Here is a 15,478-nt window from a genome sequence, read left to right on the forward strand (position 1 = left end):
TAAACAGGAATACATTCAACAGGTTTTTTTTTTATGGAATGTTCAACAGGTTTTTGGTTGTTAACTTTTCTTTGAGCTGATACCTAGTTTCCTTATTCTGTGCTTGTCTTAGTCTTTTCTCGTGCAAAAAATAAGAGGTGATGGGCAAGCCCGTTGTGGAGTTTGGGCTGAGTTTGGGAAGCAAATTTTCTAATTTAGTCAGGCCCGAACTTGGCCCATAGCCCGTTGTATAGACATGGGCTGAGCTTGAGCACCTCAGGCCCGCCCAAGCTCAGCCCGATTGACAGTCATAACTATAATTTGTTGGGTCACAACGTAAATAGGTTGTACCCAAAAATCATTTATCCTAACCCTCCGAAATATATAGGGACTGGAAACTTCTATAGACCGGAGGGTTAGGATCATCTTGTAGAAATGATTTTTGTGGCACAATCTATTTACATTATGGTCCGTAAAATTCCTATGGTGTGGGCCGTACCATACTTTTGAAAAAATGGGTTTATTAGGCCTATGACTACTCTTTTTATGAATGGACATATAAATGGTACGATAAAAGTAGGGAAATGATATTCCCCCCTTAAATGAATAAAATCCTCCCCCTATTACGGTTCACTGCCTGAGGATAAATTCACCTCCTTTATCTTTTTTCTTTGCCTCTTAAAACTTAACAAATAACGTTAAAGGGGGCATTTACCATCCTTGATGTTTTATCAAATATCTAGGATGGGATGATGATCACGAGTTTATACGCCACTGATCATATAATCAGGGGCGGAGCTACATATAGTGTGAGGGGGGCCTCTTTTTTAAGTAAAACGAAATAGGGTTTTTTAGAGGCGTGCCCCGCGGCTAAAAAGTAAGCGGGCCCCCATATGCTGTGTAAATTAGTCTGGCCCCAAGTGTAAATTCCTGGCCCCGCCCCTGCATATAATATAATTTCATACGTGCATGATACGGGTAGACTTGGTAGTTTACTATAGTATGATGAGGTGGCTAGAGGTAGGGATTATTATGTTATGATGATGTGTTAAGAAGTTGAAGGAGTTTGATTTGGTCACAGTTGTTGGTACATGATAGGGTTTGTGCCATCTATTTAGGAGTTGCTGTAGTTAGGTTGTTTAGGAAGTCTCCAAGTATGCCTTTAATTTTGGAGCTCATGAAGTTGAGTCTGTTAGGAACTATCTTCGACATGTGGGCATCAATATAAATGGTGGCATCTTCTAATAATACCCCTCTTTGTACCCATTATTTCCATCGGCTTACTCATTATTGACGCCGGCGTAGCCATTATTTCCATCGGCGTACCCACTTTTGGCTTAAAATATTTTCCCTTCTCTTTTTGTCATCATTATTTACGCTGGTGTACCCATTATTTCCGCCGGCGTACTCATTATTTCCGCCGGCATACCCACTTTTGGCTTAGAATCTTTTCCCTCTCCTTTTGTCCTCATTATTTACGCCGGCGTACTCACTTTTGGCTTAGAATCTTTTCCTTCTCTTTTTGTCCTCATTATTTCTACCGGCGTACCCACTTTTGGCTTAAAATCTTTTCCCTTCTTTTTTGTTCTCATTATTTACGCTGGTGTACCCATTATTTCCGCCGGCGTACCCACTTTTGGCTTAGAATATTTGCTCTTCTTTGTTTATCCTCATTATTTATGCTGGCATACTCATTATTTCAGCCGGCATACCCATTATTTTCGCTGGCGTACCTACTTTTGACTTAGAATCTTTTAATGTCCTCATTATTTACACTGGCGTACCCATTATTTCCGCCCGCGTACCCACTTTTGGCTTAGAATCTTTTCTCTTCTTTTTTTTGTCATTATTTATACTGGCATACCTATTATTTCCGCCATCGTACCCACTTTTGGCTTAGAATATTTTCCCTTCTCTTTTTGTCCTCATTATTTCTGCTAGCGTACCTACTTTTGGCTTCCAAAAAGTTTCCAACATGTGTCAAGCATCCATCCCTCTCTAGTTATTTTCGACAACCAAGATAGAAACGAACCCAAGGTTCTGTGGGTTCAAATACACATTCAGCTGAACCAAAAGACACCTCGTGTAACACGCCAATTTAATGGGCAGTAATGAAAAAGGAAGCTGAATGACGTTTCCGTTGATGTCAGGAAGGTATCAGGGTCTTTTTCCCACCCGATTTTGACGATTAGCTCGTTTTTTGTTCTCGTATTAAAAGGTGCCAGCAATCCGTATTTTCACTAAACATCGGCCCATGCCGTACTTTTCTCTTTTCCAAGGGACTGTTAAAGGTTGGAATAATTTCCAAAGCTGTCAATCGTCATTCAATGTAATATATAATAAAGGAGGGTGGATTATCAAAACGATGGAATGTGGATCTCTCTCTCTCTCTCTCTCTCTCTAGTTCTGACAGTTTGTTAAAAATGGGCTCTGTGCCCTAAATAAAAAAGGGAAATGTTATCAGCACTACTGTATTTTGATGAGGGCACTCCTCACTTTATTAAAAGTACGGTATGGCCAGCACCATAGGATGATCCAAACCGTCCATTAAATGGACCACTACCTAAATAGGTCGTGCCCCAAAAATCATTTCCATAGGTTGATCCTAACACTCAAATCTATAGAGGGTTAGGATCAACCCTCTAACATATAGATCGGAGGGTTAGGATCAACCTATGGAAATGATTTTTGGGGCACAACCTATTTAGTCTGTGGCCCATCTAATGGACAGTTTGGATCATCCTATGGTGCGGGCCATACCGTACTTTTAATAAAGTGAGGAGCGCCCTCATCAAAATACAGTAGTGCTGATAACATTTCCCATAAAAAATCATGTGGAATATTTTTATAAATATCTAGAGGGCCTTATTTTTTCACACAGAAATGTATAATGCTTATTTAGTGTGAATATAAGCAATACATAATTAATCGCAGATTTATATTTGTTGGAATTTCTTCTCCCTCTCAATTTAAAAATTGAATACCAGTTAAGTGATACAACAAATATAAAACCTAACAAAATGAATGTGGGATAAGAAGAGTTCTTTCCCGATATCCTTTAAGCTGGGAGCCTCTTGTTCAATAGGCTCATGGTCATGGCCCTCTTATTGGTGATGAGAAGCCAAGCACAAATAGGATTAAATTATTTGCAATCATAGGAAAGCCTTGCATTACAAGAAGGCAAACCACAGTTTGAAATGGTCTAGACTGATGAAGTTGCTTTTGAGCAATTTTTTCCCTAGAAATAGTTTCCATGGAAGTGATTTATATATTCTTAGTATAATCCTAAATTAGGCTGATGCTCAAGGGTCTAAGATCATCCGACCAAGCGGTTTGGGTTAAGGGATCTGATCACCTAATTAGGTAGAAGTGGAGCCCAGTAACTCTTTTACAAGTGACTTTCTTTTGAGGGCGTGTTTTGAGAGACTTGAGAGAGTGGGAGTGTGGGGAGCATGGAAAGCCACTAAAACACACACGAGAGCGCGAGAGTTTTAATGATGTGTGGCCCTATTAAATTGTAGTGTACGGCCCACACAATAGAATGATCCAAACCGTCCATTTGTTGGGCTATAACATAAAATAGGTTGTGCCCCAAAAATCATTTTCCCTAGGATGATCCTACCCCTCCGATCTATAGAAGCTTCCATAATGTGCACTTCCTCTATAGATCGGAGGGTTAGGATCATCCTATCGAAATGATCTTTTGGACTGTTTGGATCATCATATTGTGTGGGCCATACCTAAAAAATACGTGTTCATATACCTTACACCGCCACAACATATAAAATTTCCCAGACTCTCCACCTGAAGTTCAGGGTTTAGGGAGGCGCTCTCTATCTCGGCCGTGCAGGCTTGTTAGACGAAGCAAAGATGCTCATTGAGAGCATGCCCATGGAGCCTAATGACATAGTCTGGGGTGCTCTGTTAGGCGCTTGTAGGATGCATGACAATGTCAAACTAGCTGATTATGCTGCAGAGAGGGTCAGGGAATTGGCGCCTGAGAGAACAGGAATAGAGGTGCTTCTTTCTAATGTCTTTGCCTTTGCTGGAAAATGGGCTGATGTAGCAAGGGTGAGGCTCAATCTAAAGGACAAAGGGGTGTCTAAACTTCCAGGATCCAGCTCAATTGTGGTGAATGGAATGATCCATGAGTTCACTTCGGGCGATGAGTCACACCCGCAAATGGCCCAGATAGTTAGAATGCTCGATGAAATTGGTGCCAAACTTAAGGATGTGGGTCATGTGCCTGATTTAGCTAATGTTTTGCTGGATGTCAATGAGGAAGAAAAGAACCATTTGCTCAATCGACATAGTGAGAAACTGGCGATGGCATTTGGGCTCATCGGAACAGGTCGTGGAGTGCCGATCCGCGTGATTAAGAATCTCCGAATATGCGCCGATTGCCATTCGTTCGCATAGTTGGTCTCGGAGATCTATGGAAGGGAAATCATAATTCGAGATAATAACCGGTTTCATTTTTTTCAGCGAGGGTCGTGTTCTTGCATGGATTACTGGTAGAAGATACCAAAGAAACAGACCTTCAACTTCAATCCAAAGAACAAAAAACAGAAAGGAAAAAGAAAATCCTTTGCAAGCTTTTCAATTAACAATACCCAACTCAAAATTCGAGCACAATCTCAGAAATCAAGGGCATATGCCGGAAATTAAACCCGGATTTCTGTCACACGCTATGATCTGCAAATTAAGAGGCGGATTGCCTAGCAAAGGAAGGAGAGGGAAAAAATCCACCGGATGCAAATACCTGAAGAGGGTCAATGACAACCGGTGCAATGCCAGAAAAAGTATATTTGCCGAGGGGGAGAGTTGATGAGTAGATGGCTATCAAAAAGATGGGTCCTATGTTTTAACAAGGGTAGAGGAAAATTGTATCCCCTAGGAGGGGACATCTGTCCCATTCCTCACTGTAATCAATTCTTATGAATAAAATTTCGTACCATTTCTCAAAAAAATAAAAATAAAATATAAAATTCCCAATTCAGAATCCATCTTCATATCATTCCATTAGAATCCAGTCTTCTCTATTCAATTCTACAAGTACCAAGAGCTCAGCAAAAGCCAGCCTTCAAACCCCTTAGAATGCGAAAACGTACTTAGACCTGGCAAGGAGCTAGCTCATACCTTGATTTGGAAATGTTAAGGAACAGTTGATACACACATAGCATTTTGTCAAGAATCAAAACCAGAGTAGACACCACTATCTCTCAATAGCCTCTTCTCTTCTTCAACGTAGTTCTTCCCCTTACTGGCTTGACCAAGCTCTCTCTTCCTCTTCTCTTTCTGTGAGAAAGAAAGGTTCTTTTTATCACTCCTCAACTGCACGTTGGTCAGCTTTTCGGCTTCAATTATCGCAGCTCTAGTACGCTCACGCTCTTCAAATGATTCTTCAATCTGTTTGTTGACTGTGGCGCTCTCCTTGCCAGTCGACCAAGACCAATCCTGTTCTTTATCAGGAACCACCCTTGGAGGCGGCACATTCAAGACCGAAAGCCCACCGCTGTACCCATGCCGGCTTAAAGCTTCGTAGTCTATAACCCCAGTTTTCTTCTTTCCAGTTTTAGCTGTGCATGGAGCTAAAACCCAGGTCAAGCAAACCATATTTCCCAATATTGTCAAAGCAAGAATTTATAGAATATAAAAAAAAGTAATGTTCTGAATTCATTATCTAGGAAACTAAAATCCAAGTAATCATATGCTCCAGTTGCTTTTAAGCATCAATATAGTAGAATACCAAAAACAAACATATCTTTCCTTCATTCAGAATTTAACTCAAGCAACTATTCCTTTTTTAATCTAACAGAATCATAAGAAAAATTGCATCATCTGAATCTTGAAAGTACAGATGAACACTATTTTCTTCTTGCTTTGCTCATCCAAGGAGCTAAAATCCATGTCATGGAGCAAGTACTCCTTTTTTAACCTAACATAATAATCAGGAGAAAAATATTCATCTGATTTTACCGATGAACAACTTTTCCTCATTGCTTTGTTATCCAAGAGTCATGAAAAGGTTCCCACTCATCCCAAAATAATCAATTTCAGAAAGTTTTACGCAAAAAAGAACGAAAAGAAAACAGCGGGGGCTATTTTTCTCTTCTTCACATAACATGGAGCTAAAACAATATCTGTAAGTCATGTAAACACCATGAGCAGTAGAAAGAGTTGGCATGGAAAGAGAAATATTTTGTATGACATGTCATATCTGGGGGTCAAATAAAAAAATGTCATATCTGTGGGAAAATGGGATCAACACAAGCATGATGCATGGGATCAGAAGCCCAGAGTTTGGCCAGATGATGATGAGAAGAGGTAAGCCTGTGCACTTCTTCCATGAGCCAGATAGTGACTTCAGCTTTCACAGGATGAAGAAGGACATCCAACGGCTGATATTCGTCATCTGTTCCAATCCTCAATTGGTCCCATTGTTTCAGGAGGGCATTGGTGAGGTAATGTAAGGGCTGTCCATACAACTGTTTCAAGGATTTGGCTAATCCCTGCCATGTCGTGAATGGGATGAGGGACCCGTGACAAGTAGGGATGGGGATGTGCTTCATGTATTCTTGGTACATCTCGGCTCTTCTGATCATTGTATCTGCACATGTAGCATGTTTTACACCAACTTGCAACCACCCATGATAAAGGAGAGGTCTATGAACAATGAAGCAATAACAAAGCAATATGCATCAACTATAGAGAAACGGAGAACTTGGAAGTCCCAAGGCATAATCAATCTTTTTTCGGTGGAGATTTTCACACTGCAGTAGCAGGTCTCTTCTACCCAAAGAGCTGCTCTAGTTTGAAATTTCCTCTACCACCATCTACAGCTAGCACGTGGTTTCAAAAAGTCCACCTTTAACTCTACTAATTTGTGTACAGCTTGTTGTTTGAAATATATAATATGTGTGTGTGTGTGTGCACCAAATAATTTCATATTATATATAAATAGGTACACTCAAATTATAATATTACTTTACACAAAAACTTCAGGGATTTGGCTATTTTGGAACCACGAACTTTGCCCAGCTTCTGATTCCACACCAGCTTTCTACAGAGAAATGGTAATAGCTGATGGATTTATGACTTGAGGAAATCTAATTCAGTTGACTTTTAGAGGGATGGAAAAATAATGGTGAATCTGATTATATTGTCAAGAATCAGGCTCTGATTCCACAGACTTTTCTTTTTCCTTGACTTACATCGTTTACTTTTAGGGGAAGTTACTATTAATCTCTAGAGTCCGCCCTCATGTTACTCGCATGAAAGAAGATAGAGAAGAAAGAACAGGGAGATGGCGAATTTCGTGGTGGTTGAAGTTCAACCCCTTATCTTGTTGCCTTTATATGCATTCATGTAAAAAATTACATCTTATGCCATTAGGGTCGTCCATGATGGGTCCTATCGTAATACTAATACATGAAATAAACACTTGAAAGAATAGCACTGAAATCATGATATAAACCTAACTGTTTTTTGGTAGGTTAACTGGGATCGAACCGCTCCGACCTCCAGGTTGAAGAACAAAGCGTAAACCTAACTTAAATGGACTGAATTTATGATATAAACCTAACGTAAACTATATCTCTCTTAACTCTCCCCTTTAAACTGGAGCATAGACACCATCCATGTGCAGCTTGGAACAAATATTTCCAAACTGATTACGTGCAAGTTCCTTCATGAACGCGTTCACCAACTTATCTTTAGACCTCTCAAATAGAGCATATAAATTTATTTATTTTGGGAAAGGTAACAGTAAACATTCCATTCACCAGAAAAAATCAAGTTACAACCCGGGGGGAACAAGCCGTCCCCAAAAGATAAAAGAACATGATCACTTGCGAACAAAGTAAAATTAAGTAAAAACCAAAAACCTAGATAGAGAGAGCCTAAAATCCTAGGGTGGAATCATGCAAAAATCAAGAGGCTACCCGACAACCAGCGTGATGGGTATTAAGCACCACCGCCAAAGAAGGCAGAACAACCCCATTCTTTGCAAGTTGATCAGCCATTTCATTGGCCGACCTTCTCATATGCTGTATTTTGGGGCCAATGACATGAACCAAATCCCGTATTTTGACGGTGATGTCATCAAGTTTCCAAGGTCCTTACACTTATCGGGTGCTCAAGCTAATGCATTCAGCGAGTTCGACCAGAGAATAATCTAATTCTCATTCTCTCTCTCAGTTGCACAAGAAAAGCACACCACACCCACATTCTTCCTCTCTCACCAATATTTATATATAAGCAGATATATGAAGTAAGAGATTTCTTTTCATTTTTTTGAAAAATCTTTCCTTTTGACACGTGGATTTTCACGTCTTATTTTGTAACAAACACCAGCTTTAAATTGGGAAATGTCTTCTTAATTCTTTACTCTCTCTCTCTCGAACTCCTCAGGCATGCAAAAGTATTCAACAAAACTAAAAAAAACCAACATGTAATAATTATTTTTGTCAGCCGTGTATTACTAAAATATGTTATTTACTAGAAAATCTATGTCCCTATGTTTGTCTCTGTTGATCTGGTTTCCCATTTATTATTTGGGTTTTCATTTTAAATTGAATTTTCTTATGTGGCATACTGTTCTTATTGTATTAGTTACTACAAATTAGAACTTTTAAATGCATATTTCGATAGAAAAAATTCCATGATTAAATCCCAATCAATTCCGAGTTTTAGTGCCTCATTGGATACCCCAAAAATAAGTCTTTATTTCCATGCAAATGATTGTAACAGGAATTTTGAAAGACAGCTTCATCAAATCTATCTAGCCCCAAAGATTTGTAGCTTGAATTTTTTTATTTGATGATTTGAGATGATTGATTTAATTTTTTTTCAGGGTTTTTTTACTAGTGTCTCCGCCCCTGATAAGATGTGTCCTTCCTTGCTTAATCTCAATATGGCATGGGTGGTCCTCATAGTCTGCTCTTCAGTACATATTTTGAGGACCATCTCGCAAGCTTCTTGTTCTTCTTGTTCTTGATCTCCATCAAGAACCAAAGAGCAGAGAGGAAAAAAGAAAGGTAAAAGGAAGGAGAAAAGGAGAAGAGCAGACAAAAAGATGAAGACGAGGGGAAACTAGAGGAAGAGGTGTTTGTCAGTTTGTATGTGCCTGCATGTGTTTTTGTGTGTTAACGATGGGAATGAAGGAATCTCATCCCACAACTCCCCCACTACCAGCCAAAATGTGGCATGTTTTAAGCATGGAGGGCAATGTACGCATGCCAAATTGTTTGGGTTTTCAAATATGATATTGGTGTGGCATTGAGGTAAATGGAGATGTGTTCAACATTGGCCACGTAAATAAGTGAACAGATATCATTCCCTGCTGATACCACTTCCGGTGTCACTGCCCAACGTCGATGCCAGGGGCTGGTGATTGTTTATCCTAAATGATCCTTGCCTCGTGGAGTTCGAGTCTCACACTAACAACTACCACTTTTTTCTCCTCTCTTCTTATTTCGCTTCTCTCATCTCCACATCTTCTCCACCTTTCTACTCAACCACTTCTCTTCTCGTTTTTAAAGAAAATCAAATTAAAGGTGGTAAACTATAAAGTGGGGGCATTCCCCATCCCAAATTGGAGGCTGGTATATCAACTCCTTTTCTTTATTTTTCATACATACTTTATTATTTTTCTGAAAATATTTCAGTGTTCCTCGTGGCAAGCCAATACTCAACTCAACTTAACTAAGCCTTTGTCCCAAACTAGTTGGGGTCGGCTAATGAATCCTTTAGAAAATTTTCATGAAGAAGGAGAAAGGATCTACCCGGCTCAAATTGACTAAGTTTAATCCTGACACTAGTATAATAATGAATACTCTATTATTTTTCTGAAAATATTTCAGTTTTCCTCCGTAGCAAGCCAATACTTTTTAAATAATAGTATTAGATTTTGAGATTATGCATCCACAAATGAAGATAGCCTATATACGGTGGTACGGGAAAGCAACTGCTTAGAAAGGTAAGTTGACATAAAAAAGTGAAAGTAGAGAATGGTTTAACAAACTCTTGGAGGCAAGAACAACCAACACAACAATGTACGGCAACATGACAAAAGAAGCTTTCACTAGCTAAACAGAGACATTTAGGCACGAATAAAGAGTACCTTCTGACATAACATCCTTGCTTGATCGACCAACTGCACTTTTGCAGCTTGCTTTTGTGCTACCTGGCCCATTATCATCTCCAGAGTCTGAGTCTGAGGAATCAGAGGATGATAAAGAGTATGCTTGATCCCACTGTGCTTGCCTCTTCATGATAGAAATAACCCTGAAGTAAACACCATACACCTAGTTAATAGTACACATTAAATACCAGATTATAGAAGTCATATATATACATATATTTCATACATATCGAATAAAGAGTCATGCTTAAAACATTGAACATGGCAAAAATATGATTCAATTGACCAAGTCAGGAGCCTTAATAAGGACTCTACAAGCATTATACATCCTACAACACTTCAATACTAATTGACACTGAAAAAGTTACATATGAAGCTCTCAGATTGATATGATCCATCAGCCGTAGAATTGACTTTAGTTATCTTTTTTCTATCAGAGACATACTTAATTCTTCTATTTGGGATTTATTCGTATTTTTAATCTTAATTGTTATCTTAGATACAGGGATGTCCACATCAACATCTGACCCACCTTTCTCACCTTTTCCCCTAAGGCCTACCGTCACTTAAGCCCAAACCCACACATCATTAATGCAAAGTACACGCTTACTAGTTTTAGTAAACGTGGATTTACTATTTACAGTAAGCACATAGTTGCTATTTATAGTAAGTACGAACTTACTATTTTTAATAAGTGTGAACATTGGCAAAAAAAAAAAAAAAACCCTTGGCCCCCATATAAAAGACCTAAACGAGGAAATCCTTGAGGACTTTGGACGTTTTGAAGAAAGCTCAAGGAGCTCCCAACCGCAAGGTATTCTCCCCTTCTCTTCACTCCCTATCCTCCCCTCATCTGTTACTCCTCCCCTTTTCTCCCTTCTTACATTCTATATTCATTTTCCCACATTTTTCTCTCTTTCACCCTTCTCGGTAGGGTTTATAAACAGTTCCCTTTTTTCCCTTTTCACCATTTCCGGTTGGGTTTACAAACCATTTCACTTTTTCTCCTTCTTTCTCCTCATTGATCTTTGTTACGCATTACTTGATCTTAATTTCTTTTCCTTGATCTTTTCTAAATCATGATCTTCTTTTCTTTTCTTGATCATGATCTTGATCCTTTTTAGATCTTGATCTTTCTTTCTCTTCCTGACCTTGATCGTTTCTTGATCTTGATCTTATCATTCTTTCCTTCATTTCTTCATATCTTGGATGAGATCGGACATTCTTTCCTTCATTCTAGCTTTCTCTCTTTCTCCTCTTGGTCATTACTTGCAGCAGACGATCAAGACAAGAGAACCAGCACGTCACTCCTAAGTGCGGATCGCTTTCTATTTATTTTAGCAGTTTGCCCCATATTTTCTACCCTCCTAAAAAAAATTTCATCAGATTTACACATTTATTTTCCCGGATTAGCCCTACGCTTCTCACCCAAGCCAGATCACATTATCCACCATCATTCCCTTACCTCCATTAGATGTTGATAGTCATACTTAGGTTTATAACATAGATCTGATTTTTTGATACCTTATTCGATGCTTGTTTGTAATTTTATTACCTGACTGCTCTGTTTATAGAGTTGGTGTATGCAACCTCTATTGGGCTAAATTAATTTCTATTTGATGAATGAACTCTAAAGTTTAGAATTTCTATGAATACTTAGCTGTGTTTGATTACGATGCTTTGTATAACTTGTTTTGGGGATGCATGCTGCAGTTATAATTGAACTAGTATATTTTATTTGCTCCTAAAATCCCATAAGTCAACCTGTGAACCCTAGATTTGCATCACAATCAACGACACAAACATGATAACATAAATATACAGCTGACCTTGAGTGTTTAAATGCAATTCAATGTTTCCTAAGTGCGTAAATACAAAAAAAGAAAAGAAAAAGAATGATCTATAGGTGAATATCAGTCACAAGTTGGCATCAAGATGGAATTGAATGCCTATTGTATGATATGTATTTGGTTTAAGTCAACCAGATGGGTTCCTTGTTGTACTTTCATACCATTCATAATTTTTTAAATTCCACATGGTCTAAAAAAAATGAAAAAGTACCATCAAGCAACCAATCACTAACCATTTGACTCTTTAATCAGAGATGGCACACTACATAAATATTACATCAATACAAACATTCAATTTGTTCCTTTTTCTTCCGTGAAGAATTAAAACAAATAGCATCAGTAATCTGGCACAAATATGATCCTCTTTTCCATTCACAGGCCATCTATAAGAACAACGAATTCCCAACTAATTAAACCAATCAGAAAAATTGATAGAAAAATGAAATATCTTATTGATCATGATGAAAAAATTATCTCCAAAGGCATTTAACTGATCCAAACTACACAAAAAAAAAAAATTCTATTTGTCTTTATTATCATCCCCATGAAATAGTAAATGGGCTGTTGGGAAAGGTTTTAAATTTCGGTTTAGGTTTCGGTCATCAGCAAAACAGAAACATTTCGGTTTCGATACAAAATATTAGCTGAAATCTTGTAAAATCATAGAAACATTTAAATACAAAATCAAGGTCCAAACCAGGTAAAATTCTTCACCACTTGTTGTCTTTTAATTTTTTGTCGTTTTTTTAGAAATATCAAAAAGAAATCTTGTTGTTCTTCTCTTTCTACGAGTGGAGTTGATTTTTTTCAGAGTTCCTACCGAGATGTCGACAGAAACTTTACTTCTTTTTTTTATCTGAAAGTTGCATGTTTTGCATATTTCAGCCTAAACAATAGCGAAATCCCAAAATTTCAGGCGAAATCTGGTAATTCTCCGAATCCAAGTGGATTTCATTAATTCATTTCGGTGGGAGTTGAAATCGAAATATTTAGACTTTTCGTTTTGGCCAAATTTTAAAACCATGCTCTTGGGTCTACTGGCAAACAAGAAAAATCTGTTTTCCAATCACCAAACAATTCCAACAAATGTTTGCAATAACCCAAATCAAAACCCAAGGTTTAGAAACTAAGATAGCTATAGGTTTCTAGTTCCCTTAGCAAAGATCACCTCTATAGACCTACAAATTCCATTATAAACAGATACCCAGAAACTGTTTTGTATGAAAAATAGAGGAAACATAGGTTTAGAAACTAAGATAGCTATAGGTTTCTAGTTCCCTTAGGAAAGATCACCTCTATAGACCTACAAATTCCATTATAAACAGATACCCAGAAACTGTTTTGTATGAAAAATAGAGGAAACATAGGTTTAGAAACTAAGATAGCTATAGGTTTCTAGTTCCCTTAGGAAAGATCACCTCTATAGACCTACAAATTCCATTATAAACAGATACCCAGAAACTGTTTTGCATGAAAAATAGAGGAAACATATAATTCCAAGGTTTAGAAACCATCTTGTGCAGGAATTAAATGACAGAGATAGCCTCCCAATGGGAAGAAAAGGAGAAAAATAAGTACGCTCACCTTAGCAGACACCTTGCTCTGCCCTAAAGAGGGAGGATGAGTTCTTTTCCTAAGCTTTACTCTCTCTCTCTGCTTGCCAAATATGGGAAGTGATATTATTCGCCCTCTTTTCTTCCAAGAGCCACTCCTTGTAGACTTGTAGTGTAAAAAGAGGAGACATAAATAGACTAAAGGCCGGTTGGCCTGGGGAAGAAAAGGGGACGAATGTATCAGTTCTCGAAAAGGGGATGGAAATTGTGGGCCCCACACATGGGTGTAACCATGGTGGGCACTAGGGTGGCCCGGGGAAGAAAAGGGGATGAATATATCACTTTACCCAAAATATGAGGTAAGTTTAGATGGAAATGGTGGGCCCCACCTATAGGTCTAAAATGGTGGGCATATTTTGCAACTCGTGTTTTGATAGAGTGGGCCTACCATCTACACCCAAAACCATGCTGGAGATGAGGGCCCCACACTATGCATGGTTTTGGGTGGATATGGTGGGTCCACTCTATCTGCAGAATGTTGGACCCCACACACTCAGAATATAAGGTGTAAAAGAAATTCCATAAAAATATTCCATTCTACAAAAAATCAACGTTAGTAGGTTTACAATTTCCTTTAAAATTGGGATTTTTTTTTTATTAATATTTTAGACCCTGTTTAGATTGCAAGAAAAATATTCTACTGGAAAATTTATTCTTTGATTTTTTTTTCTTTCCACGATATCTACGAAAATGATATGAATATAGTTAATTTAGAGAGATCATATCATAAAGCTAAAGACGATAAATGGTTTCTACATATTTTGCAGTCTAAAGAATGATCTATGTTTTTTTTTTTCCCTGGTTTTGGTCTTCTTTCAAACATTCCAAAAAATCATTGGATAAACAAATAAAGTAAGGGCATGTTTGGCAACTATGAAAAAAAAAAAACCCGGATGGGTGTGGCTCTTTGGCGTAAAGTCATGGGTTTGCCCCTTGTTTAGTTGTTTACCCGGTGCGCGTGGTCTCCAGGTGCCTGCAAGCATCCCTAGGGACTAGTCCCGCCCTACAAAGTGGCATGGGGATACCCTATTGGTACCACACAAAAAAAAAAAAAAAAACCACTATGGAATAATATTCCATGAAATATTTGTCAGCCTAATTGCAAAGAATATATATATATATATATATATATATATATATATATATATATGATATGGTACCATAGTTGGGGAGCAAGAGTGGAACAGTTCAAAAAGAAACTATCCCTCATGCCCTGTGGCACGTGGGGATTTGTAAGGACACTCAATTGCAATTGGCCCTAGTGGGAGACTTGAGAGAGGATGAGATTATGAGCAACTACTCAAAAAACCAGTGAAAATAGTACAGTGGAGCCAGCCTATTAAGATGATCTAAACCATTCATTTCTTGGTCCCCACCGTAAGGCAGCGCCTCAAAAATCTTCTCTATAAGAAGACCTAACCCTCTGCCATTTTTGGTGTAAAATGGACAGCATAGAATGTTTGAAAAATGGTAATAAAGAACCCTCAAAGAGCTTAAGATCATCCCATGGATAAGAGTTTTTGGGGCAAAGGACCCATGAACGATAGGAACCAATGAATGAATGGTTTAGATAATCCAAATAAGTGGGCCTAATACACTTTTTTCCTGCATATATCATATAAATCGCTGAGAAAAGATTCAGGATAGGCTGTTGCATGAGAAAACAGGCCCCATAGGCTCAGATTTTGTCTTATTCATTCAATTGTGAAATCCCTAGCAAATCTCAGAAAAGATTCTACCTTGTATTTCGTTTGATTTGATTTTCTTGTTTTAAAATGTGCAAGCAACCAACATTAAGATCTATGCATAATTTTTTTCTATGAAATTTTTCGGCATGTTATAAGCAGGCTTTCATCAAAAATTTCTATTTACAACTGACAGAACAAAAAATA

The 15,478-nt window shown here is 38.1% G+C and overlaps 1 protein-coding gene and 1 pseudogene across 3 annotated transcripts; one reads left to right on the forward strand and one right to left on the reverse strand.

The window, feature by feature from the left end:
- The first annotated feature begins 3,849 nt into the window (after positions 1 to 3,849).
- LOC143845507 (pentatricopeptide repeat-containing protein At3g22690 pseudogene) lies at positions 3,850 to 4,398 on the forward strand (annotated as a pseudogene).
- A 551-nt stretch (positions 4,399 to 4,949) lies between these two features.
- RDM1 (RNA-DIRECTED DNA METHYLATION 1) lies at positions 4,950 to 13,714 on the reverse strand. Of its 3 annotated transcripts, none has more exons than XM_077383617.1 (3): positions 13,558 to 13,714; positions 10,103 to 10,266; positions 4,950 to 5,558 (listed from the first exon to the last, which is right to left on the reverse strand). In XM_077383617.1, exons 2-3 carry the CDS (start codon positions 10,251 to 10,253, stop codon positions 5,167 to 5,169), a joined length of 543 nt encoding a protein of 180 aa, XP_077239732.1. In that variant the 5' UTR covers positions 10,254 to 10,266; positions 13,558 to 13,714; the 3' UTR covers positions 4,950 to 5,166. The 3 variants fall into 3 exon arrangements, with proteins under 3 accessions (XP_077239732.1, XP_077239729.1, XP_077239735.1); XM_077383614.1 differs by having other exon boundaries at positions 4,950 to 5,570; XM_077383620.1 differs by lacking the exon at positions 4,950 to 5,558 and adding an exon at positions 6,016 to 6,589.
- Positions 13,715 to 15,478: the final 1,764 nt, after the last annotated feature.

The sequence above is a fragment of the Tasmannia lanceolata genome, unplaced genomic scaffold, assembly GCF_043159265.1.
Source record: "Tasmannia lanceolata isolate RefF3 unplaced genomic scaffold, GAP_Taslan_0.1 ptg000002l, whole genome shotgun sequence".
NCBI lineage: Eukaryota > Viridiplantae > Streptophyta > Magnoliopsida > Canellales > Winteraceae > Tasmannia > Tasmannia lanceolata.